The sequence below is a fragment of the Momordica charantia genome (genome assembly GCF_013281855.1).
Source record: "Momordica charantia cultivar OHB3-1 chromosome 7 unlocalized genomic scaffold, Mcharantia_2.0 BLBB01000007.1, whole genome shotgun sequence".
Lineage (NCBI taxonomy): Eukaryota > Viridiplantae > Streptophyta > Magnoliopsida > Cucurbitales > Cucurbitaceae > Momordica > Momordica charantia.
Window position 1 is genome coordinate 10119579 of NW_028275165.1, and position 26293 is coordinate 10145871.

The 26293-nt window shown below is 41.0% G+C and overlaps 2 protein-coding genes across 3 annotated transcripts; one reads left to right on the top strand and one right to left on the bottom strand.

The window, feature by feature from the left end:
• Positions 1–415: 415 nt before the first annotated feature.
• LOC148210314 (uncharacterized) lies at positions 416–14790 on the bottom strand. 2 transcript variants are annotated; one of them, XM_088126774.1, is made up of 3 exons: positions 14506–14790; positions 3455–3552; positions 416–2944 (listed from the first exon to the last, which is right to left on the bottom strand). In XM_088126774.1, the coding sequence occupies exon 3, from the start codon at positions 2921–2923 to the stop codon at positions 1208–1210; it is 1716 nt and encodes a 571-aa protein (XP_087982900.1). In that variant the 5' UTR covers positions 2924–2944; positions 3455–3552; positions 14506–14790; the 3' UTR covers positions 416–1207. The 2 variants fall into 2 exon arrangements, with proteins under 2 accessions (XP_087982900.1, XP_087982899.1); XM_088126773.1 differs by having other exon boundaries at positions 416–3552.
• Positions 14791–20636: 5846 nt separating this feature from the next.
• On the top strand, positions 20637–25268 carry LOC148210315 (uncharacterized). Its single transcript, XM_088126284.1, has 3 exons — positions 20637–20870; positions 21135–23846; positions 23946–25268. Exons 1-3 carry the CDS (start codon positions 20637–20639, stop codon positions 25266–25268), a joined length of 4269 nt encoding a protein of 1422 aa, XP_087982410.1.
• Positions 25269–26293: the final 1025 nt, after the last annotated feature.

The following is a 26293-nucleotide window of genomic DNA, read 5'->3' on the forward strand; positions in this document are numbered from 1 at the left end:
ATGATTTGAACGAAAAGTGAACCATCTTTGGTTCCTCGAGTTTTAATGAGTCTTAAACCAAAAGTTTTGGCTCGCCGAAGTTTGACGCCATGATTTGAACCAAAAGTGAACCATATTTGCTTTCCTCGAGTGTTAAGCGCCAAGGTTGCTTGTGTTTACAAAGCTAGAGGTCCTTCTAGGATCCTTGCAAACATTCACAAAAACGACTAACTTACCGAATGATTCCAACCAAGAGTAAGGTTAGAAGATGAATCACTCTTAGATCGGACTTAGAATCTACGATGGTCACTCCAACATCCTAAGACGACTCACTCCAGAATTAGCTTGATCGAGACTAATCCAATGAATCGATTTAACATCAAACCTAAAGCAAGATTTGAAAGAAGCAACACCAAAAGTGTTAAGGAACAAAAGTTGTTGAATTTCAATATGTTTTAATCTTAAGTTATCCATAACAAGAGCATTACAAGCCTTTAAATAGGCCAAATGGTCGTTCAACATAAGAACACCAAAAGTTTTTCAAAATACTACTTAATGCAAATTGTAGAAAATAAGACATGCAAATTAAAACTTGATTGCACATCATTCTAGACACTTAAATGCGGATCAGAAAACGTAGTCATGCTTCAAATGGTCTTATCTATGTGCTGTAGGAGGCGCTTCACATTTGGATATGGTTTGACAACTTTTGACTTCACAAACTCCAAAGAGGTGCAATCTGCAAAGGCACCTGTTCACGAATCTGCACACTTTTTTTGTCCTCCGTGCCATCTCTCAAAATAGACAACTTTTCCGTGCCATCTTTTCTCCATTCTCTTCTTGACTCATTGAAGTAACATTATGAATAAATTCGGGCTCAAAACTCTTTGTTGGTTCTTGTGCATTAACAAGCTTTTGAAGGTGCAGTGTGAAAGCCTCTTGAATCTTCCTTGCCTTTCTTGTAATAATTGCTCCTTTGATATATGTAATTGGTCACAAATGGATTCGTATCATCCCCCCTTTCTTTAAAAGGATTTGTCCTCAAATCAAGGTTTTCATTTCCTTCATCAAAACGAATCAAGTTAGTCCAATGATAAGCCTTAACAACTTGTTCCTTACCTCGTGAGTTGTATATTGGAGCTTGAAGATTTATGATTTTCTTCGTTGGACATGTCACTTCTTTCTTCTTGAAAATTTCTATGGCCCTTTCTTGTTTGCCTTCTTTGAGTTAACACCACTTTTTGACTTCCTTGAAGTCTTCATGTAATATCATCCTTCTTAATCTTCTTATGTTTGGACTTGGACAAATTCTTCGTTCCTTCCAAAAGTGCTTCCAAACCCAATCACTTGGTTTGTTGAAATTGTGCTCGGATTTATTTTTCCTCCACTTGGTACTTTGCATTTGCATTCTCCAACATAACATTCTGCTTTCTCGACCATGGAATTCTTTATACAAATTCTTGGATAAGTAGTTTTCCACAATGCCTTTCACCTTAGGTTTCTTATGTCCATGGTTACCTACACAATAAGGAAGCAAGTTAGTATCTTTAAAATCAAGATATATTTTATACTTACCTTGTAAGACAATCTCAAGATCATGAGAAGATGATAGGATAACTCTTCTTGGCTCCTTTATAGCTTCCTTTGTTTCTTGTATTCGATCACGCTTGAATTGAAAAGTTGGAACTTCCTGCAAAAATCTTAGAAAAGTAGAAAGACTAGGATAAAATATGTGAGCTTGATAGTAAGGGTCCTTATGCAACAATGCTATAAGATTTGACTTATATTGACAAATGGATTGGATCTTGCTATTTTCCTCTTCTTTCTCCTTTGAATTCCTTTCTCTTAACTCTTCTCTTTCTCTCTTTTCTTTGAACTCACTTTTATCAAAATCAGAATCTTTGCGATCTTGTTCAATAAATTCATCAACATGTGCTTTAGAATCTTCCTCAAATTTTGCATCATATTTCTCACAAGCATCATTTGAATGAACAACACCATTTCTTATCACCATGACTTCTTTATTGACACATTCTTTGCTCATGTGTCCAAACCCTTTGCACTTCCAACATGTAAGAGAATTAGTCTTCTCCCTTACCTCCTTTGGAACTTCATTGTTTTTGGCATTGGAGCTCTCGGCCTTCACTCTTTTGACAGCACCAAACTTCCCTTTTGGTTGCATGAATTCATTCCATTTGGAATGCTCCTCTTCTTTCCTCAATTGATCTTCAATTTTGATAGCATGGTGATACATATCTTCCAAGTAAGGTGGTGGATTTCTATCAATATGATGAACAATTTCCAGATTCAAACCTCCAAGGAATCTAGACATGGTTTCTTCCTCTTCTTCTCGAATGTGTGCTTTTTCCATTAAAATCACCATCTCTTGATAATACTCATCAACACTTTTTGTTCCCTGCCTCAAAGCATGCAGTTTAGTTTTCAAATCATTTTTATATTGTTTGGGAGCATACCTCTTTCTCATGGCTTCTTTGAGTTCTTCCCAAGTTTCTATTGGAAACTCCTCTTTCCTTCTTTTCTCGGATTTGAGATGTTGATACCATGCATTAGCATGATTAATGAATTCGGCAATGACAAGTCTCATCTTCTTATTCTCACTATATGTATAGCCATCAAACACGTGCTCTATCTTCCTTTCCCATTGTAAGTAAGCCTCGGGGTCCGCTGTTCCACGAAACGCTGGAATTTTGAGTTTAACTCTGCCATCTCTATTTTCATGAACTCTTTCCAATCTCCTCGGTTGCATAATGTTGGCAAAGTTATTCCTTCCTCTTCCTCCAACTTGTCTTTCTTGGACATCGAAGTCAAACATACCTTCATCTTCCTGTAAGACTCGTTCTTCTCTTCGTTGTTGCACCCTTCTTTCCTGCCTATCTTCCCTCATCATTTCCACCATACCTTGAATTGATTGAAGAATGGCCATAGTAGGATCTTGCGGTACTCCCTGTGACATTTTGTTAGAAAAATAAAATAACAAAATAAGGACCTTTCCACTCCTCTCACTAGGATTTCACTCAAGGACACTCGTGTTTATCACTCGAGGGTAGGCTTTTGGTACTAGGTCAAAGATGTAAGGGTTGGCTTAAATTTTGGTGCAATCTTGCTTAAAGCTTGATATAACTAATTCAATGATCAAACTCTCACAAACGAAGACTACAGCAACTCAATCTTAGGATAAAAAACTTGATAATTTAAACAAAACACAACATAATGAAAAGAACTTTTCATTGCTACTGTTTTCTTTCTTTTGCTACTGATTTTTGTTTCTTTTGCTTCTGTTTTTTTTCCTCTTTTTGCTTCTATTTTTTTTTTTTTTTTTTGCTAATAATCCGAGAGCAAAAATACAAGAATTTCAAGGCAAGTTGTAGTATGTCTTGTTACACTTTGTAAGAACTACTTTCGAAAAAAGAAAAAATGACAGAATATAAAATTAGACAAAGTAAAGATATTTCACCTCTAGAGCCGGCCAAAGGATGTCGACCAATGCTCTGATACCAAATGATAAGCGCCAAGGTTGCTCGTGTTTACAAAGCTAGAGGTCCTTCTAGGATCCTTGCAAACATTCACAAAAACGACTAACTTACGGAATGATTCCAACCAAGAGTAAGGTTAGAAAATGAATCACTCTTAGATCAGACTTAGAATCTACGATGGTCACTCCTAGATTCTAAGACGACTCACTCCAGAATTAGCTTGATCGAGACTAATCCAATGAATCGGTTTAACATCAAACCTAAAGCAAGATTTGAAAGAAGCAACACCAAAAGTGTTAAGGAACAAAAGTTGTTGAATTTCAATATGTTTTAATCTTAAGTTATCCATAACAAGAGCATTACAAGCCTTTAAATAGGCCAAATGGTCGTTCAACATAAGAACACCAAAAGTTTTTCAAAATACTACTTAATGCAAATTGTAGAAAATAAGACATGCAAATTAAAACTTGATTGCACATCATTCTAGACACTTAAATGCGGATCAGAAAACGTAGTCATGCTTCAAATGGTCTTATCTATGTGCTGTAGGAGGCGCTTCACATTTGGATATGGTTTGACAACTTTTGACTTCACAAACTCCAAAGAGGTGCAATCTGCAAAGGCACCTGTTCACGAATCTGCACACTTTTTTTGTCCTCCGTGCCATCTCTCAAAATAGACAACTTTCCCCGTGTCATCTTTGCTCCATTCTCTTCTTGACTCATTGAAGTAACATTATGAATAAATTCGGGCTCAAAACTCTTTGTTGGTTCTTGTGCATTAACAAGCTTTTGAAGGTGCAGTGTGAAAGCCTCTTGAATCTTCCTTGCCTTTCTTGTAATAATTGCTCCTTTGATATATGTAATTGGTCACAAATGGATTCGTATCACCATGATTTAAAACAAAAGTAAACCATATTTGCTTTTGTCGAGTGTTAATGAGTCCTAAACCAGAAGTTTTCGTCCGTGCAAGTTTGACGCGATGATTTGAACCAAAAGTGAACCATATTTTGGTTACTCGAGTTCTATTGAGTCCTAAACCAAAAGTTTTGGTCCGTGGTAGTTTGACGCAATGATTTGAACCCAAAGTGAGCCATCTTTGGGTTCCTCGAGTTTTAATGAGTCCTGAACCAAAAGTTTTGATCCGTGGAAGTTTGATGCCATGATTTGAACCAGAAGTGAACAATATTTGGGTTCCTCGAGTTTTAATGAGTCGTAAACCAAAAGTTTTGGTCCGTCGAAGTTTGACACCATGATTTGAACCAAAAATGAACCATATTTGGGGTCCTCGAGTGTTAATGAGTCCTAAACAAGAAGTTTTCATCCGTGGAAGTTTGACGCCATGATTTGAACCAAAAGCGAACCATCTTTGGGTTCCTCGAGTTTTAATGAGTCCTAAACCAAAAATTTTTGTACGTGGAAGTTTGATGCAATGATTTGAACCAAAAGTGAACAATGTTTGGGTTCCTCGAGTTTTAATGAGTCTTAAACCAAAAGTTCTGGTCCGTCGAAGTTTGAAGCCATGATTTGAACCAAAAGTGAACGATATTTGGGTTCCTCGAGTGTTAATGAGTGCTAAACCAGAAGTTTTCGTCCGTCGAAGTTTGACGCCATGATTTGAACCAAATGCGAACCATCTTTGGGTTCCTTGAGTTTTAATGAGTCTTAAACAAAAACTTCTGGTCCGTCGAAGTTTGACGCCATGATTTGAACCAAAAGTGAACCATATTTGCGTTCCTCGTGTGTTAATGAGTCCAAAACCAGAAGTTTTCATCCGTGGAAGTTTGACGCGATGATTTGAAACAAAAGCGAACCATCTTTGGGTACCTCGAGTTTTAATGAGCCCTATATCAAAAGTTTTCGTCCATGGAAGTTTAACGCCATGATTTGAACCAAAAGCGAACCATCTTTGGGTTCCTCGAGTTTTAATGAGTCCTATACCAAAAGTTTTCGTCCATGGAAGTTTAACACCATGATTTGAACCAAAAGTGAACCATCTTTGGGTTCCTCAAGTTTTAATGAGTCCAAAACCAAAAGTTTTTGTGCGCCGAACTTTGACGCCAGGATTTGAACCAAAAATGAACCATATGTTGAAGCAAAAGTGAATCATCTTTGGGTTCCTTGAGTTTTAATGAATACTAAACCAAAAATTATCGTCCCTTGAAGTTTGACGCCATGATTTGAACCAAAAGTGAACCATCTTTGAGTTACTGCAGTATTAATGACTCCTAAACCAAAAGTTTTGGTCCGCCAATGTTTGACGCCATGATTTGAACCAAAAGTGAACCATCTTTGGGTTCCTCGAGTTTTAATGAGTCCTAAACCAAAAGTTTTGGTCCATGGAAGTTTGAAGGCATGATTTGAACCAAAAGTAAACCATCTTTGGGTTCCTCGAGTTTAAATGTGTCTTAGATGAGATGATATGAACCAAAGTGTCTTAGTCTTCAAAGAGTTAAAGGAAGTTGTTGGAGAATCCTATGTCCAAGTTGACAACAAATTGGAGTTGCATTAAATGCACTCTAGTGTCATTTATGGCAACCTCAAGTGGCATTGAATGAAGTCAAGAACAAGTCCAACTTCATTTACTACAAACTCAAGTTGCATTAATGGAAGTCTAAGTTGAACTCAAGATGCATTTAATGAACAAGACTTCAAAGTACTTGAAAGTAGTTCAAACTCCAGTTCATTCACTCTTGAAGGGTTACAAACTCTTGGTTTTATGGTGGAGGAGTTTCATTCTCGAATTTAAAGCATGTTTAATTGTATTTTCAGTTTTAAACATTTCATTTATGTGTTTTAAGTTTTATTTGTGTTAGTGGTGGTTATGGTATTGATGTAGTAGGGAGTTACAACCTTTACAATTCTTTTAGGTTACTTGAAGGGTTGTTTTGGAGGCTATAAATAGCCTAGCTTGTTCCCTTGGAAAAACAGATTTGAGATTTGAGATTTGAGTTTTGAGATAATGAAATTTAAGCTTATTGAGCCATGAGCTTTTCCTTTGCATTTCTTGTGTTTTAGAATTGCATGCTAGAATCATTCAAGTAGCCTTGATCAAGCTATCTTGTGGAGTGGTTCGAATCTTGAGTTTAGAAACAAGTTTTCTCTACTCTTGATATTGATCATCAAGGTAAATCCGTTCTAACTTCTTCCTTGGGTTGACATCATCTTGATTTGCGGGTTTTAGCACTTGTGATCTAGGGGTTTGCATAACCATAAGGGTTCTTAGATCCAATTGGCTATTGTTTTCTTATCATGAGACGTTTTCGCCCGTCGAAGTTTGACGCCATGATTAGAACAAAAAGTGAAGCATCTTTGGGTTCCTCGAATTTTAATGAATCCTAAACCAAAAGTTTTGTTCCACCGAAGTTTGGCGCCATTAATTGAACCAAAAGTGAACCATCTTTGTGTTCCTCGAAGTTTAATGAGTCCTAAACCAAAACTTTTTGTCCGCCGAAGTTTGATCCCATGATTTGAACCAAAAGTGACCATCTTTAAGTTCCTCGAGTTTTAATGAGTCCTAAACCAGAAGTTTTCGTCCGTGGAAGTTTGACACCATAATTTGAAACCAAACTTAATCGTCTTTGGGTTCCTCGAGGTTTAATGAGTCCTAAACCAAAAGTTATCGTCAGTGGAAGTTTGATGCCATGATTTGAACCAAAAGTGAACCATCTTTGGGTTATTGCAGTATTAATGACTCCTAAACCAAAAGTTTTGGTCCGCCAAAGTTTGACGCCATGATTTGAACCAAAAGTGAACCATCTTTGGGTTCCTCGAGTTTTAATGAGTCATAAACCAAATATTTTCGTCCGTGGAAGTTTTAAGCCATGATTTGAACCAAAAGTGAACCATCTTTGGGTTCCTCGAGTTTTAATGAGTCCTAAACCAAAAGTTTTGGTCCATGGAAGTTTGATGCCATGATTTGAACCAAAAGTGAACAATCTTTGGGTTCCTCGAGTTTTAATGAGTCTTAAACCAAAAGTTCTGTTCCGTCAAACTTTGATGCCATGATTTGAACCAAAACTGAACCATATTTGGGGTCCTCGAATGTTAATGAGTCCTAAACCAGAAGTTTTCTTCTGTGGAAGTTTGACGCAAATTTGAACAAAAAACGAAACATCTTTGGGTTCCTCGAGTTTTAATGAGTCGTAAACCAAAAGTTTTGGTCCGTCGAACTTTGCCGCCATATGTTGAACCAAAAGTGAACCATATTTGGGTTACTCGAGTTTTAATGAGTCCTAAACCAAAAGTTTTGGTCTGTGGAAGTTTGACGCGATGATTTGGATCAAAAGTGAACCATCTTTGGGTTCCTCGAGTTTTATTGAGTCCTAAACCAAAAATTTTGGAACGTGGAAGTTTGACGCAGTGATTTGAACCAAAAGTGAACAATCTTTGGGTTTCTCAAGTTTTAATGAGTCTTAAACCAAAAGTTCTGGTCCGTGGAAGTTTGATGCCATGGTTTGAACCAAAAGTGAACCATATTTGCTTTCCTCGACTGTTAATGAGTCCTAAACCAGAATTTTTCGTCCATGCAAGTTTGACGCGATGATTTGAACCAAAAGCGAACCATCTTTGGGTTGCTCGAGTTTTAATGAGTCCTAAACCAAAAGTTTTGGTCCGTGGAAGTTTGACGCGATGATTTGAACCAAAAGTGAACCATCTTTGGGTTCCTCCAGTTTTAATGAGTTCTAAACCAAAAGTTTTGGTCCGGGGAAATTTGAAGCCATGATTTGAACCAAAAGTAAACCATCTTTGGGTTCCTCGAGTTTAAATGTGTCTTAGATGAGATGATATGAACCAAAGTGTCTTAGTCTTCAAAGAGTTAAAGGAAGTTGTTGGAGAATCCTATGTCCAAGTTGACAACAAATTGGAGTTGCATTAAATGCACTCTAGTGTCATTTATGGCAACCTCAAGTGGCATTGAATGAAGTCAAGAACAAGTCCAACTTCATTTACTACAAACTCAAGTTGCATTAATGGAAGTCTAAGTTGAACTCAAGATGCATTAAATGAACAAGACTTCAAAGTACTTGAAAGTAGTTCAAACTCCAGTTCATTCACTCTTGAAGGGTTACAAACTCTTGGTTTTATGGTGGAGGAGTTTCATTCTCGGATTTAAAGCATGTTTAATTGTATTTTCAGTTTTAAACATTTCATTTATGTGTTTTAAGTTTTATTTGTGTTAGTGGTGGTTATGGTATTGATGTAGTAGGGAGTTACAACCTTTACAATTCTTTTAGGTTACTTGAAGGGTTGTTTTGGAGGCTATAAATAGCCTAGCTTGTTCCCTTGGAAAAACAGATTTGAGATTTGAGATTTGAGTTTTGAGATAATGAAATTTAAGCTTATTGAGCCATGAGCTTTTCCTTTGCATTTCTTGTGTTTTAGAATTGCATGCTAGAATCATTCAAGTAGCCTTGATCAAGCTATCTTGTGGAGTGGTTCGAATCTTGAGTTTAGAAACAAGTTTTCTCTACTCTTGATATTGATCATCAAGGTAAATCCGTTCTAACTTCTTCCTTGGGTTGACATCATCTTGATTTGCGGGTTTTAGCACTTGTGATCTAGGGGTTTGCATAACCATAAGGGTTCTTAGATCCAATTGGCTATTGTTTTCTTATCATGAGACGTTTTCGCCCGTCGAAGTTTGACGCCATGATTAGAACAAAAAGTGAAGCATCTTTGGGTTCCTCGAATTTTAATGAATCCTAAACCAGAAGTTTTGTTCCGCCGAAGTTTGACGCCATTAATTGAACCGAAAGTGAACCATCTTTGTGTTCCTCGAAGTCTAATGAGTCCTAAATAAAAAGTTTTCGTCCACTGAAGTTTGACGCCATGGATTGAACCAAAAGTGAACCATCTTTGGGTTCCTCGAGTTTTAATGAGTCCTATACCAAAAGTTTTGGTCCACCTGAAGTTTGACGCCATGGATTTACCTTGATGATCCATATGAAGATTAGAGAAAACTTGTTTCTAAACTCAAGATTCGAACCATTCCACAAGATAGCTTGATCAAGGCTACTTGAATGATTCAAGCATGCAAATCTAAAACCCAAGAATTGCAAAGAAAAACAAGCTCTAGGCTTTTGAAGCAAAATAGCAACTTTCATTCAATAAAAAAATCTCTATTTCAATGGGAACAAGCTAGGGTATTTATAGCCTCCAAAACAACCCTAAAAGTAACCTAATGGCATTTGAAAGGTTGTAACTCCCAATTACATGATGTCCATAACACCCACTAGCTAAAATGTAACTTAAAACACATAAATGAAATGTTTAAAACTGAAAATATAACAAAAAGAGGTTTAGGTCACCCTTCAAAGTCTTAACCTCCCAATTGTTAATGAAGCTTCACTTGTAGTAGTTTGAAGTGTAGTTCCATTAATTGATAGATGACTTTCAATAAATGAAGTTTTAGATGTTCTTAAATTCATTGAATGCAACTTGAGTTCAACTTTGACTTCCATGAATGCAACTTGAGTTTGCCATAAATGAAACTAGAGTGCATTTAATGCAACTCCGATTTATTGTCAACTTGGATAGAGGATTCTCCAACATCTTCCTTTAAATCCTTGAGCACTAAGACACTTTGGTTCATATCAGCAAATGTTTTCGTTCGCCGAAGTTTGACGCCACGATTTGAACCAAAAGCGAACCATCTTTGGGTTCCTCGAGTTTTAATGAGTCTTAAACCAAAAGTTTTGGTCCGCCGAAGTTTGACGCCATGATTTGAACCAAAAGTGAACCATATTTGGGTTCCTCGAGTTTTAATGAGTCCTATACCAAAAGTTTTCGTCCATGGAAGTTTAACGCCATGATTTGAACCAAAAGTGAAAAATCTTTGGGTGCCTCTAGATTTAATGAGTCCTAAACCAAAACTTTTTGTCCGCTGAAGTTTGATCCCATGATTTGAACCAAAAGTGACCATCTTTAAGTTCCTCGAGTTTTAATGAGTCGTAAACCAGAAGTTTTCGTCCGTGGAAGTTTGACACCATAATTTGAACCCAAACTTAACCGTCTTTGGGTTCCTCAAGGTTTAATGAGTCCTAAACCAAAAGTTATCGTCAGTGGAAGTTTAACGCCATGATTTGAACCCCAAGTGAAGCATCTTTGGGTTCCTCTAGATTTAATGAGTCCTAAATCAAAAGTTTTGGTCCGTGGAAGTTTGATGACATGATTTGAACCAAAAGTGAAGGATCTTTGGGTTCCTCCAGTTTTAATGAGTCATAAACCAAAAGTTTTCATCCGCTGAAGTTTTACGCCATGGTTTGAACCAAAAGTGAACCATCTTTGGGATAAGACGAGTCCTAGATGAAAAGTTGTTGTTCGCTGAACTTTGACGCCATGATTTGAACCAAAAGTGAACAACCTTTGTGTTCCTCGAGTTTTAATGAGTCCTCAACCAAAAGTTTTGGTCCGCCGAAGTTTGACGCCATTATTTGAAATAAAAGTAAACCATATTTGAGTTCCTCGAGCTTTAATGAGTCGTAAATGAAAAGTTTTCATTCGCTGAAATTTGACGCCATGATTTGAATGAAAAGTGAACCATCTTTGGGTTCCTCGAGTTTTAATGAGTCCTAGATGAAAAGTTTTCGTCCGACGAAGTTTGACGCTATGATTTGAACGAAAACTGAACCATCTTTGGGTTCCTAGAGTTTTAACGAGTCTTAAAGGAAACGTTTTCGCCTGCTGAACTTTGACGCCATGATTTGAACGAAAACTGAGCCATCTTTGGGTTCGTCGAGTTTTAATGAGTCCTAAACGGCAAGTTTTCGTCCGTTGAACTTTAACGCCATGATTTAAAGCAAAAGTGAACCATATTCTGGTTCCTCGACTTGTAATGAGTCCTAAACGAAAAGATTTTGTCCGCTAAACTTTGACGACATGATTTGAACGAAAATTGAAACATCTTTTGGTTCCTCGAGTTTTAATGAGTCCTAAACGAAAAGTTTTGGTCCGTTGAACTTTGACTCCATGAGCTGAAGCAAAAGTGAACCATCTTTGGGTTCCTCGAGTTTTAATGAGTCCTAAACCAAAAGTTTTGGTCCGCCGAAGTTTGTCGCCATGATTTGAACCAAAAGTGAACCATCTTTGGGTTCCTCGAGTTTTAATGAGTTCTAAACCGAAACTTTTGGTCCGCCGAAGTTTGACGACATGATTTGAACGAAAATTGAACCATCTTTGGGTTCCTTGAGTTTTGATGTGTCCTAAACGAAAAGTTTTGGTCCGCTGAACTTTGACGCCATGAGCTGAAGCAAAAGTGAACCATCTTTGGGATCCTCGAGTTTTAATGAGTCCTAAACCAAAAGTTTTCGTCTGCTGAAGTTTGACACCATGATTTGAACGAAAAATGAACCATCTTTGAGTTCCTCGGTTTTAATGAGTCCGAAACAAAAAGTTTTAGTTGGCTGAACTTTGACGCCATGATATGAATGAAAATTGAACCATCTTTGGGTTCCTCGATTTTAATAACTCCTAAACTAAAAGTTTTGGTCCGCCGAATATTGACGCCATGATTTGAACCAAACGTGAACCATGTTTGGGATCCTCAACTTTTAAAGAGTCCTAAACCTAAAGTTTTCATCCGCTGAATTTGACACCATGATTTGAACCAAAAGTGAACCATCTTTGGGTTCCTAGAGTTTTTATGAGTCCTGAAACAAAAGTTTATGTCCGCTGAACTTTGACACCATGATTTAAACCAAATGTGGACCATCTTTGCTTTCCTCGAGTTTTAATGAGCCCTAAAGGAAAAGTTTTCGTCCGCTAAAATTTAACGCCATGATTTGAAGCAAAAGTGAACCATTACTAAAATCTTAAGAAACCCTTGAGAGTTGATCTAAGAACCTTGCTAACGAACAAGACCCATAGAACTCAATCTCAAAAACCCCGAAACCGATTAAGGAATCATTCCAAGGAAAGTAAAAATCAGATTACCTTGATGATCAAATATCTCAAGGCAAGAAAACATGTTCCTTGTTTGAGATCCGAATCACTCCACAAACAAGATAGATCAAGTCTCATTTGAATGATCCTAAACATGCAAGCTATCACTAGATTGCAAAGTACATTAGCTCTTGGTTAAAAGAAAGGCTCAAAGGCTCATTTCATTACATCTTCAAATCTATATTCTATCCTCACAAAGCCGACATACATTGCTCTATATAGCCTTCAAAATAGTCCTTAAAAGTAACATATGGGCATGTGAAGGTTTGGAACACTTAACTCCATCAATGCCATAAACAACCATTAACTAAATGTAACCTAAAAAGTAAATGGAAAGTCTTAAAACTAAAAATACTTAAAAATACACCATAAATTCGAAAATAAATATTAAATCAGCAAACCAAGAGTTTTGTAACCCTAAAGGATTAAATGAAGCCTCATTTAATGTAGCATGAACTTGAAATCCATAATTGACGCTTTTGTCTTGAATGAAGCTTGAGTTGACTTGTATTTGATTTGAATATGTTGGAGATTCATATCACCACTATTTGATCCAAAAGTGAACCTTCTTTAGGTTCCTCGAGTTTGAATGAGTCCTAAACCAAAAGTTTTCGTTTGCTGAATTTTGACGCCATGATTTGAACCAAAAGTGAACCATCTTTGGGTTCCTCGAGTTTTAATGAGTCCTAAACCAAAACTTTTGGTCCGCCGAAGTTTGACGCTATGATTTGAAGCATAAGTGAAACATCTTTGGGATCCTCGAGATTTATTGAGTCCTAAAGAAAAAGTTTTCTTCTGCTGAATTTGACGCCATGATTTGATCCAAAAGTGGACCGGCTTTGGGTTCCTTGAGTTTTAATGAGTCCTAAACGAGAAGTTTTTGTCCGCTGAGCTTTGATGCCATGAGTCGAAGCAAAAGTGAACCATCTTTGGGTTGCTCGAGTTTTAATGAGTCCTAAACCAAAAGTTTATGTCCACTGAATTTTGACGCCATGATTTGAACCATAAGTGAACCCTCCTTGGGATTCTCGAGATTTATTGAGTCCTAAACCAAATGGTTCCTCCGCTGAATTTGACGCTGTGATTTGATCCAAAAGTGAAACACCTTTGGTTTCTTCGAGTTTTAATGAGTCCCATACCAAAACTTTTCGTTCGCCGAAGTTTGACGCCATGATTTGATCCAAAAGTGAACCATCTTTGGTTTCCTCGAGTTTTAATCAGTCCTAAATGAAAACTTTTCGTCCGCTGAAGTTTGACGCCATGATTTGAATAAAAAGTGAACCATCTCTGGGTTGCTCGAGTTTTAATGAGTCCTAAACCAAAAAATTTCGTCCGCCGAAGTTTGACGCCATGATTTGATCCAAAAGTGAAACATCTTTGGGTTCCTCGAGTTTTATTGAGTCCTAAACGAAAACTTTTCGACCGCTGAAGTTTGACGCCATGATTTGAACAAAAAGTGAACCATCTTTGGTTTCCTCCAGTTATAATGAGTCCCATACCAAAAGTTTACGTTCGCCGAAGTTTGACGCCATGATTTTATCCAAAAGTGAACCATCTTTGGTTTCCTCGAGTTTTAATGAGTCCTAAATGAAAACTTTTCGTCCGCTGAAGTTGACGCCATGATTTGAACGAAAAGTGAACCATCTATGGGTTCCTCGAGTTTTAATCCTCTAAACCAAAAGTTTTCAGTCGCCGAAGTTTGACGCCATTATTTGATCCAAAAGTAAAGCATCTTTGGTTTCCTCGAGTTTTAACAAGTCATAAACGAAAAGTTTTCGTCTGCTGAAGTTTGACACCATGATTTGAAGGAAATGTGAACCAGGTTTGGGTTCCTCGAGTTTTATGAGTTTTAAACCAAAAGTTTTCGTCCGCGGAATTTGACGCTGTGATTTGATCCAAAAGTGAAATACCTTTGGTTTCTTCGAGTTTTAATGAGTCCTAAACCAAAAATTTGATGGAAAAAATACATTCATGCGCAGCGGAAGTGAGCAAGAATCGAAATAACAATCTAGATACATAATACAACCTAGGATTAAACATGCATGATCATACATTATGATGCTTAGAGATAAGTAGAGAAAAATACAAACCTTTGTAGCTTTTCAAAAATCTTCAAATAGCTCCAATGAAGGACCACCAAGAGATCTTCCTAGCTATTCTCAAGGCTTGGAATAGAGTGGTGGGACTCTTTTTAGAGAAGGAAAAAATTAGAGAAAAGTGGAGCTAAAAGGAGTTATGTAAGCTTTTTGAAAACACATCAAATGGCCAAAGGTTCCAAGAGATTTTGATGTTTGAACAAAAGCCTTCTTAAATAGGCAAATTACATGCAACTCTTGCATGTCAAAGTTCACCAAAAGCTTACAACACATATTCCACTCATGCATGGCATTACTAAGTGTCAAAATGCATGTCTAAGTTCACCAAAAGCTTACAACACACATTCCACTCATGCATGGCATGGCTAAGTGTCAAAATGCATGTCTAAGTTCACCAAAAGCTTACAACATACATTTCACTCATGCATGGCATGGCTAAGTGTCAAAATGCATGTTTAAGTTCACAAAAAACTTACAACACACATTCCACTTATGCATGCATGGCTAAGTGTCAAAAAGTGGATTTTTGAGATTATTTAAATGTTCCACTCAACAAGTCAGTGGAATTTTCCACCAACTTGGTTAAAAACATTATTTTAATCTACTTTAGTCAACCTTTGACTTTCTCTGGTCAAAGTCAACTATTTGACTTTTTCCAAAATCCGATGTTTGATGAAATCCATGCCTCCGATTATGAATCCGCATTTATAATTTTAATATTTAAATCCTATTTAAATATTTTTTCCAAATTTCTCAAATTGATATCATATATCAATTACTTAATCATATCTCATATGATTAACCTAATTCGTACGATTTGAATTATTCCTTCAAATTATTCCAAGTTTATTCCTATATGAGCTAGCCAGGGGACCTTATGGACCTACAGATCATGAGCTCCAACGATCCGAGATTAACCGGTTAAACTCTTTAACCTAGTTAACCAACAATCGTTAACTACGCGGTCACTCCACTAAAGCCCGTAGCTGCACTCTCCTCACTGTAGATATATTATGTCCATTTGATATAACCATGATCGGTAAGTCGACCCTTCACAGGTTGTTCGTAATTACAGCTGGGTCAAAATACCGCTTTACCCCTGTAATTACCTCTTGTTCCTTAAGTCCCACTAATCCTCTGATGAACAATGATTTGTAGTCCAACTATCAAATCAAAAAATCCTCTCAAACCTTTTGTTGAGAGTGGCGCCAATTGTTCAAGACCTGAATTCAGCCCTTAAGAGAACAACCTCTCTACTATCCCAAAATTGGGTAAAAGTGAATTCCTTCTTGCACCCTATGTCCCTAGCTATCTACTGGGTCTTACCCCTGAAATGGGAGGCTTATTGAGCCAGCGCTGTTGAGCTGCTCTCACTCATGCAGATCTAAGGATAATCCCGAGTAGACAGAAGTTCATAGTTAGCTCAGGATTAAGATCGAGTTACCTAGGCCATCAAAGTTGAGATAGTCAGTTTCAATCAGTAAACGGTGTTATAAAGTAAAAGTGACTATCTCATGGTCCGGTCTTATGCAAACTCTTTGCACGGGACACCCCCACTCGCATGTCTTCACATGAACGAATTAGGATCACATCGTTTGTACTAGCTACAAAGTGGGCCGCATCCATAGTGTCCCCAGAATAAGGCGCCCAACCTTATTCCTATACTATAGACCATTTAGACTGTTAACTCAAACTTGATCCATATTTATGTCTCTTACATAGAGTTTGAGTCTCAGGTAACAGTCTAGGATCCTTTATTTTATTGGATTTAGATATAGTAAGAACATTTTATTGGATCAATAACTACTTATTGATTAAAACCTTCAATAACAACTTTATTGAATGATAAAAGTATATCTGTCATTTTCAAACTATGAGTTTTAGGACATAAAACCCAACAAAATTTTCGTCTGCCGAAGTTTAAAGCCATGATTTGATCTAAATCAACTTGGTTTTGTTGATTGGCTTGGCTCATTCCCCCGCTTTCAGTTTTAACCTTACTGAGCTCTAGGGGTGTTCACGGGTTGGGTTGGATCAAGTTAGGGGTGTTTTTTGGACCAACCCGAATTTTATGGTTGGCCATATGTGGGAGCTGGCGGGTTGAAAAATGATGGCCAACCCAACTCAACCCAACCCAAGAATTTCAGGTTGGGTCGGGTTGGGTTGTTGAATTGTCTTACCTACTTCAGAAATGGGCAGCGACGGTGCAGCGGGCGGCTACAGCGGGAGGAGATGGTGCAGCGGGCGATGGCGACGAGAGGAGATGGTACAGTGAGCGGCGGTGGCGGCGGGAGGAGATAGTGCAGTGGGCGATAGCGGCGGCGAGAGGAGATCGTGAGAGCTTCAAGCTTGGTTGGGTGACAAAAATGGAGGAGAGGGTTTGGTGTTAGGTAACAATGGAGGAGAGAAAGAGATTAGAGAAGAGATTCAAAAATGAGGTAACGAGGAGAAACCCTAAATGATAAATGGATGGTTGAGATTAATCTCAACGAACGGCTGAGATTGAACATAAAAAGTAAATGTATTAATTAATAATTATTATATATTTATTATTTAAATTTTATATATATATAAATTTAAAAAAAATAGTAGATCGGGTCGGGTCAACACGACTTTTTCAAGGGTCAACTTGAAACCCTACCCAACCTGGTCGGGTTGGGATTTTTCCAACCCAACCCAAGCCAAGGTTTCATCCAACCCAGGGTTGGGTTCGTCAGGTTCATCGGGTTGTCGGGTTTTTTGAACACCCCTACTGGGCTCGCTCGCTTGATTTTTTCAGCAGCTTTAGGTTTCTTTTTTTTAATCAATTTGCCATTGATCTTTCTCGGTTTTACTGATTGGCTTTTACCTTTTTTGCCTGCTTTCAGTTTGTCCCTTTTCGAGTTCCTTGATCAGCTTTTATTGTTGATTAATCTACCTAGCCTCCCACTTGAGGAGTTTTTTTATTTACTTAAGCAAACGGATCTATAAGAAAAACTACTCAAGTATGTAAATAAAAGAAACTATCAACTCAAGAAAATCAAAATCCAACTTAACCAAGAATCACATAATATGTTGCAAATCAAACATATCTAAGACTACGAGAATAAAATCAACTTTAAGCTCAAATAAAACCTAGCAGATGTCAGCTTTTAAAGTGGGTAGTAGTATTATTGTGATACTTATTGCTCTTCAGATGTAGATGAGATTGAACCCAAATCTTTGGCGGGCTTTCTTCTTTGGTCAGGTGCTTTACCTCTCCCTAGGGCGAGGACTCCATGCAACCGAGGCTCGGCTAGGCCTTTTCTCCATTGTCGATCAAATTGTCATCCACTAAAGACATTGAACTGACAGTACGATCTAACCCCATGGCATGATATGTTCTCATGCACAGGTGGTCAAGTTGTTATCTACTAGAGATATCAAACATATGGCATGGCATTTTCTTATCCCACTGGCGGTTAAGTTGTTTTCCACTAGAGATACCGAGTTAATGGCATAACATGTTCCTATCCCATAGGTGGTTAAGTTATCATCTACTGGGGATATCGAGCTAATGGCATATGATATCTTCTTTTTTCTCATTAGTTGTCGTACAATCACACCCACAAAGATCTTGGCATCCATCTACTGGGATCTGATTAGGGTTTACCATACTGCTTCTATCGTCCCTACAAACGACGCCAATTGTTGATGTAGAAATTTGGTCATTTCGTATGTGTTGGATGCAAATCCTGGCCTGCCACGTGTCATGATCCAAAAGGTGAGTTAGATGAACACGCGGACGAAATATAGAAAATGACTCCAAAGTACTCAGGTCGGCAGACAGGGTAGGACCTAAAGCGCCGAGTTGACTTGAGACAAAGTCCGTAACAATGTCCCTTCCGTACCCGACAACACGCCGCGATTTTAGGGTGTGTCAGAACTCCTGTCCGGCCTAGTTTCTATAAATAGAAACCTTAGCCTTAAATGCAAGGTACGCAATCCTAGGTAGACTCGGCAAGTTAGCTCGGACCAGAACTGACTTGCTAGTCGGAGTGCTAACTTTGTTTTGCAGGTCTCGAGAGTGTTCGGAGGGGGTGTTGGGCAGTTGGCTGTAGTTCGTTCTAACCGTTCCGATCTACTTAGTACCCAAGCTCACCAAATTCGAGCTCAAACGTTTGGCGCCGTCTGTGGGGATCGGCACATCTAGAAGTCAGTCTCACCTTTTACAATCTGAGCCAATGGCCCAAACCCGCTCCCAGCAGTCACGATCTCAACTTTCACCAACCCGCTCTCCGATGAGGGATGTTGCCACTTCTCGTGCCCATCCTCGACTCACGTACTCTCAGGTGGCTGGGACTCCCGTCATCGAATGACGACCCCAGGCGGGGGTGGTCAAGGAAAATGGAGGTCAGCCGGCCACATCCGATCCAGTAGCAGTCCGGTACTTCCACCTCGCCTCAGATCAGTTTCCGCCACTATAGCCTCAAGGGAACGGGTTGCCGCCCCGTGCACTGACTGGGTGTTTATGCTGAACGCACGCACTAAGCGTGGTAACAATTATATAGATGCAAGCGCACACCTGTCAGAGTAATATAAAATGGATGGAGTATCCAAGTATCGATCCTCAAGGACTTCTAAATAATTTCCAAACTCTGAAGTTTTAAAGAATAGTGAATGTTGAAATGAGTGATTCTTGTAAAATGGGAAGTGGTCACAAATAATGGTTTTGGATTTGGGATTTGGACTTATAATAATAAAACCTAGCCCGATTTACTTCAAGTTAGCCAACAAAGAATCAAGGACATGCTAAGGATAATATGCATTTTACTTTAGAAACTAACGACTACGCTTCTAACTTTACTTATGTCTAAGCAAGTTCAAAGTCCTAAGACATTCCCTAATATGTCTATTATGAGATATATCTTAGTTTTAGGATGGAAATAGTCGCAACCTCGGGTTAAGGTCCTATGTCTAGGCTACTTAAGCGGAACCCTTATGTCTAAGGCGCTCCTCTCCTCGGTTTAACCACTCAACAATGCAAATAAGCAACCTTTTCAGTATTGACTTGTTAAGACTTACAGTGGCCTTCTCTAAATCCTAACTTTTTGGGAAAACATGTTGAGCAATGAATGGAAAGTAAAAACACTACTTCTTAGCAACCCTTTTTAGACATAAAAGGCTAACTATCCATAACCGGGCTAGAGACGGGAATTTAGAAAGACATATTGAAGAAAATACAGCAAGTAAAATGGTTGAATGTGGAATGCATGTGTGAAAAACAAAAGTTAACTAATGGAGAGTTTTTATCGGGATTGAGAGCTTCGCCCTTCTCTTTCAAGCAAGGGAGAGTGTCACGTGCTCTTTCCTCCAAAAACACAACTCTCTTAACTAAAAATAAAGTAAAGGCAAAGAGAAGATAAGCAAAGTGCTAGATTTTTATATATTTGAATAAGTAGAAAATAACTAAGTACAAATGGAAACAAAACAAAGCTCAATAAAAGAATGTAAAGTACTCGGGATTTAAAAACCAAAAGCAACTAATGAAAGCAACTCAAAAGTACTTAGAAAGCAACAAAGAAACACTAAAAATGATCAAGAGAAGGAAGCAAGGCTTGATGATTTTGGTGGAGAAGTTGCTGGAATTTATAGCTGTGCAGAATTGGTTAGGTAGGTCCTAAAACGATGGTGAATCACCCATTTCCAACTCCTTTGACTGACCAAATCGTGCTCAAACTGATAGTGGAACACTTCTTCTACACGTATGCATCGGTTGGAACCACCAAAACGCATTGGAAGACGCGTTTCATTAAGGGCAAAGTTGGAAGAAAACCTGTTTTTCTGCAGGCATCCCAGGCGCCTGGCGCCTCCTGAGGTGTTTTTTCGTCTTTTCGCTTCTTTTGATTAATTTGCACTCCCAAATGGTCCTAAAATGTCATAAATACAACATAAGCCATCCACAAACCATAGTATATGAATTTTGCATGAATTGGAACTCAAATGATCGAGAAAAATCCGAAACAAAGCCGAAACATAGTAAAAACAGCATCTAAAACCTTCTTTTTACGCATGTAAACAAGCGTAATCATGCACCTCGCCTCTGCGGCTGGGGGAACACAGGTGCGCGCTCCGGGGCAAGTGCCGACGCAGGCGTGGACCCCGTCATGGTAGCCAACGTGATCGTCGAGCTTACGGAAGTCAAGGCCAGGCTCGAAGCAGTTGAGAGAGGCAACAAGGTGTCCGGCTCTTCTGTCTCCAGGTATCCCAATCGAGGGAAGGGGCTGATGCATCCGACCCAGAGAATGGAGTATCAGTTCCGACCTCGCAGGGAGGCCCGAGCTGGAGCACCCTTGCGAAGGCCACAACCGGTGGGGACAGGCAATGCCCTGGGAGCACAGGTATGTGACCACCCTCAGCAGGACAACCGGGTCGAGGACCGACGCCCGAGGGTCCGACCAATTCGGACTCCCCTGGCATCTTTCGATAGCTACAACGCTCATCAGGGCCGAGGTGAGGAGACGCCGAGGTGACGAGTAGGGGCACCTGGAGATCGGGAGTATCTGGTCGACAATGAGGAGGAAAGCCCAGAGGTCGACGATCGAGAGAGGTCCTCCCACGGTGACCATTTGTTTCGGTCTGAAGTGGACCTCCTCCGGGATCAGTTTCAAAGGGAGATAGAAGATCTCAAGCGGCAGTGCAAGCCTGTAGATCTGCATCACGTGGCCGAGCAAGAGGAACCGTCTTTCTCCCCAGCGATCCTAGACGCACCTATCCCACCGAGGTTCAAGGCCCCGGTCATAAGTTCCTACGACGGGTCTGGAGATCCGATCTCCTACGTGGAGGTGTTCGAGGGGAAGATGGATTTCCTGGCCGCGAGCGACGCCATGAAGTGCCGAGCATTTCAAATAGCCTTGGAGGGCTCGGCAAGATTGTGGTACCGACAGTTGAAGCCCCGATCCATCGACAGTTATCGGCAGTTGAGAGGGTTGTTCATCAACCAATTCTTAGCTCGGCAGTTGTTGAAGTTGTCGCCCTCTCACCTCAGAATAGTGAAGCAACGGGACAATGAGTCCCTGACGGAGTACATCGCTCGGTTCATGGACGAGCATGTCAAAGTGGTAAGTTGCACCGATGAGATTGCCATGATGTACTTCACTACGGGTTTGAATGACAGGAACTTGACGATAGAGTTAGGAAACCGACCGCCGGCCTCCCTAAACGAGATGCTCGCCAGAGCTCGCCAGTACATCGACGGCTTTGAGTTGTGGAAAGCCAATGGAGCCTGGCGAAGCAATTGTGGCAAAGATCGGGACCAAAAGTCCCCTCCTCCCAAGAAGCAATGCAGCGACAGTTGGGGATCGTCTCGGCGGGCCGACGACAATCAGAGTAAAGGTCGTCGCAATGAGAAAGCCCCTTCAGACCGTCGAGGGCCAAAGTTCGACAAGTTCACTCCGCTGAACGCCTCAATCGCGGAGATCTACGCAGCGGCCGAAGATACCGACCTGGAGGCGCTTTTCGCAGCCCTAGAAAAGCTCCACCGACCTCCAGGGAAACGAGACAAGCGACTCTACTGCCGATTCCACAAGGATCATGGCCACGACACTTCACGCTGTTTCCACTTGAAGGAGCAGGTCGAAGATCTGATCCGGAGGGGTTATTTGAAAAAATACGTCGGCAGGCGTGAAAAGATAGAGCCAGAGGGGTCGGCTCGAGAGGAAGAGCGAGAAAAGTCGCCACTGCCGAGACGGAAGGAAGATCGTCCCGCCTTTATAAATACCATCCATGGGGGCCCGAGTAGGGGACAGTCAGGGCAGAAGAGAAAAGCTCTGGCTCGGGAGGTAGCACACGAGGTTTGTACCTCGTACCTCAAGGAGCCTGTGATACCGATCCTGTTCGACGACCAAGACAGCGAAGGAGTGCGCATGCCTCATAATGACGCCCTAGTAATCGCCCCACTCATAGATCACGTGAAGGTGATAAGAGTTCTTGTCGACGGTGGAGCGTCGGTCAATATTTTATCATTCTCGACCTACACGACCCTAGGGTGGGAGAGGAAACACCTAAAGCTCAGCCCGACGCCTTTGGTCGGTTTTGTAGAGGAGTCAGTCAGCGCGGAAGGATGCATCTCGCTCCCCGTTACCATCGGCGAGGGAGGTCAACAAGTAACTAAGGTTGCGGAGTTTGTTGTGATTGATCGGAGCTCTGCGTACAACGCCATAATTGGTCGGCCATTGATTCATGATCTCCGGGCAGTTCCGTCCACTTACCACCAGGTCTTGAAGTACCCCACGCCGGCCGGAATTGCGACAATCCGAGGTGAGCAAAAAACGTCCAGAGAATGCTACGCTGCCGCGATGAAGGGAACAGTCACTTGTGCAGCGGTCACGGACGAGCCAGAGCCATATGCCGACAAATCAGAGCCGAGCCGCGGTACCCCAGCTGAAAAGCTAGAACTTGTCCCCCTGCTGGGGCCAGAAAAGCAGGTCAGTGTCGACAGCAGACTGGGGGCCGAGGTAAAAAAAGAGCTCGTCAGTTTTCTGAAAGCAAATGCCGACGTGTTCGCATGGTCTCATGACGACATGCCGGGTATAGACCCAAGTATAATGGTGCATAGACTTAATGTAGATCCTAGCAATTGGCCTGTGAGGCAAAAACGCCGGCCTGTCGACGCCGAGCGAAGTAATGTAATTTGTAAAGAAGTCGAGCAGTTGCTACGAGCTAAATTCATAAGAGAAGTTCATTACCCCACGTGGCTATCTAATGTTGTTTTAGTTAAAAAGTCAAACGACAAGTGGCGTGTCTGTATTGACTTTAAGAGCCTCAATAAGGCGTGCCCGAAAGACAGTTTCCCCCTACCTCGGATAGATCAGCTCGTCGACGCAATGGCAGGGCATGAACTCCTCTCTTTCATGGATGCCTACTCCGGGTACAATCAGATTCGGATGCATGCGCCCGACCAAGAACATACCGCCTTTGTTACCGATCAAGGGCTGTATTGCTACAATGTCATGCCTTTCGGTCTGAAGAATGCCGGGGCGACCTACCAGCGGATGGTCAACATGATGTTCGCCAAACAGATCGGACGCAACATGGAGGTATATGTGGACGACATGTTGGTAAAAAGTAAGCAGACGAGCTCTCATTTAGCCGACCTGGCAGAAGCCTTCAGTGTGCTTCGGAAGTATCAGATGAAGCTCAACCCGAGCAAGTGCGCCTTTGGGATCTCGTCAGGAAAGTTCCTCGGGTTCATGGTCCACGAACGCAGAATTGAAGCAAATCCGGACAAGATAAGAGTAGTCCTCGAGATGGAGGCACCGAGGAATATTAAGCAGCTACAGAGGTTGAATGGTCGACTGGCAGCCTTGAATCGCTTCGTATCTCGCTCCACTGACAAGTGCCACCCTTTCTTCTAAACACTAAGGAAAAAGGGTCGATTCGAATGGACCGATGATTACGAAGCTGCACTCTGGCAGTTGAAGCAGTACCTCAGCTCAGCTCCCTTGTTGTCCAAGCCGTTGCCTGGCGATGTACTCTACCTGTACCTACCAGTGTCGGAAAATGCAGTGAGCTCAGTACTTATCAGAGAGGCGGAAGGACGGCAAAGCCCTGTTTACTACACAAGCAAATCGTTGACCGAGGCCGAGGCTCGTTACCCCTGTGTTGAGAAGCTGGCCCTAGCCTTGGTAACCTCGACACGACGTTTACGACCATACTTCCAGACGCACAAGATAGTCGTTCTGACTAACTTCCCTTTGAGGCAGATTTTCTACAAGCCCGAAACGTCAGGTCGACTGATGAAGTGGGCACTAGAGCTTAGTAAGCATGACATCGCCTTCGAGCCGAGAACAGCGTTGAAAGGTCAGGCAGCTGCAGACTTTGTTGCCGAGCTGACCCCTCCCAGGCAAGGGGGCGATGTCCGTGACCAGTGGACACTCTACGTGGATGGTTCGTCCAATGAGAAAGGTTGTGGGGCACGCATGCTACTCCTCGGCCCCGGTGGTCTTCGGTTCAAGTATGCACTCCGGTTCGACTTCCGAGCTTCCAACAACGAAGCCGAGTACGAGGCGTTGATAAATGGACTGAAGGTCGCTAGAGGGATGGGCGTGAGGCGACTCTTGATTCTCAGCGATTCCCAGCTGATCGTTAATCAGGTTACCGAGGAGTACCAAGTGAAGGAAACTCGTATGGAGAGGTATCTGGCCAAAGCCCGAGTGCTCCTCGCCCAGTTTGAGGACTATGTGATTCGACAGGTGCCGAGGTCCGAAAACTCCAATGCCAACGCATTGGCTCGCCTAGCCTCGGCATATGAGACCGACCTACCAAGAACGGTTCCAGTTGAAATACTCGTCGAGTCGTCCATCGACCAGCCTGAGGTAATGGAGATCCAGTCAGCTCAGCCTACATGGATGGACCCGATTAAGGAGTTCCTGATCAGTGGCTCCGTCCCTGCTGATCCGAGCCATGCCAGAAAACTCCGACGCCAAGCTGCTCACTACTTGATACAGGAAAGCAAGCTCTTCAAGAGGGGATATTCCCTACCATTGCTGCGGTGGCTCGACCCAGAGGAGGCGAGGTATGTCATGCGCGAGATTCACGAAGGGATTTGCGGAAGCCACGAAGGAGCTCAGTCCATGGCCGCCAAGGTCGTTCGCCAGGGCTACTATTGGCCGACGATTGAACGCGACACCAGGGAGTTTGCTAGAGCATGCGACAAATGCCAACATTTCGCGAACTTTTTGAGACAACCTCCAGAGATGCTGACACCGATCTCAAGCCCTTGGCCTTTCGCTCAGTAGGGGATAGATCTGATCGGCCCTCTGTCGACGGGGAAGGGGTAGTTGAAGTTCACCATAGTAGCTGTAGATTACTTCACCAAGTGGGTGGAAGCAGTGTTAGCTTTATGGCTTCAATCAAACCAAATATTTTGATGATCACAAACAAAGTATAAACTAACAATTTGAGTGTTTCAAAGTGTCCAAGTGTAGAGCTCGAAAAGACAAAACAAATGTCTGTCAAATCATTCAAATCGGAGTTTAAACGAAGAAGTTATGGTCAAAACAAGTTAAGAGAAAAGTTCTACGTAGCGGGTGACGTGGACAAGTGGACAAATCCTACATAGTGGGTGACATGGACAAGTGGACCGCTTAGAAGTTGACATGTGGCATCAAGAGGACATACTTATGCTGACGTGGCATCCAACAATCGAACAAATGAGAAGATGACATGTGGCGCTTTCAATGTCCACAAATCAATTTCCACCAATTTCTCTCAATCTCCTCCATCACTCACAATCTCAATGATTTCTCAATCTCCACCAATTTCTTTTAATCACCATAATTATATTTTCATTTCATTTCCTTACCTCACATCTTAATCTATACCATTCATCATTTGTTGCCCTAAATCCAATGGGCAAAATTCATCATAGAAACTCTATTTAAAGCCACCAAATTCCATCATTCTATACACCAACTATCAAATCAAAATCATTTGTTTTCAAATTCTCCTCTCAACTTTTGCAAAATCTTCATTCTCTCCTGCACATAATTTGCTCGATTTTTTTGGTGAGAGATTCATTAGAGTGTGGCTTTTTAGCCATTACTTTGGTGCAAAATTTGTGTAATCTACTTTGTTTTTGAATTCTATATTTTCAAATTGGGTTTTGTATTAAGGTGTGGGTGCACCTTGGGTTGTGAGAAAAGTAAATTTGTTGGATCCTGAACCAGTAAAAAGGATTTTGGGTTTCTCTTTAGCCTAGGACAAAAAGAGGGTCGATCGGTTTGGTTCCCACCCATTAAGAGAGCCACTGCAGTAAAATACC

Coding starts and splice junctions, on each gene's coding strand:
- LOC148210314 (XM_088126773.1), bottom strand. CDS start 2,953: ATGTCACAGGGAGTACCGCAAGATCCTACTATGGCCATTCTTCAATCA.
- LOC148210315 (XM_088126284.1), top strand. CDS start 20,637: ATGGTAGCCAACGTGATCGTCGAGCTTACGGAAGTCAAGGCCAGGCTC. Junction 20,871..21,134: donor GCAATGCCCTGGGAGCACAG/GTATGTGACCAC, acceptor CTCCGGGATCAG/TTTCAAAGGGAGATAGAAGA. Junction 23,847..23,945: donor TGGCAGCCTTGAATCGCTTC/GTATCTCGCTCC, acceptor GCACTCTGGCAG/TTGAAGCAGTACCTCAGCTC.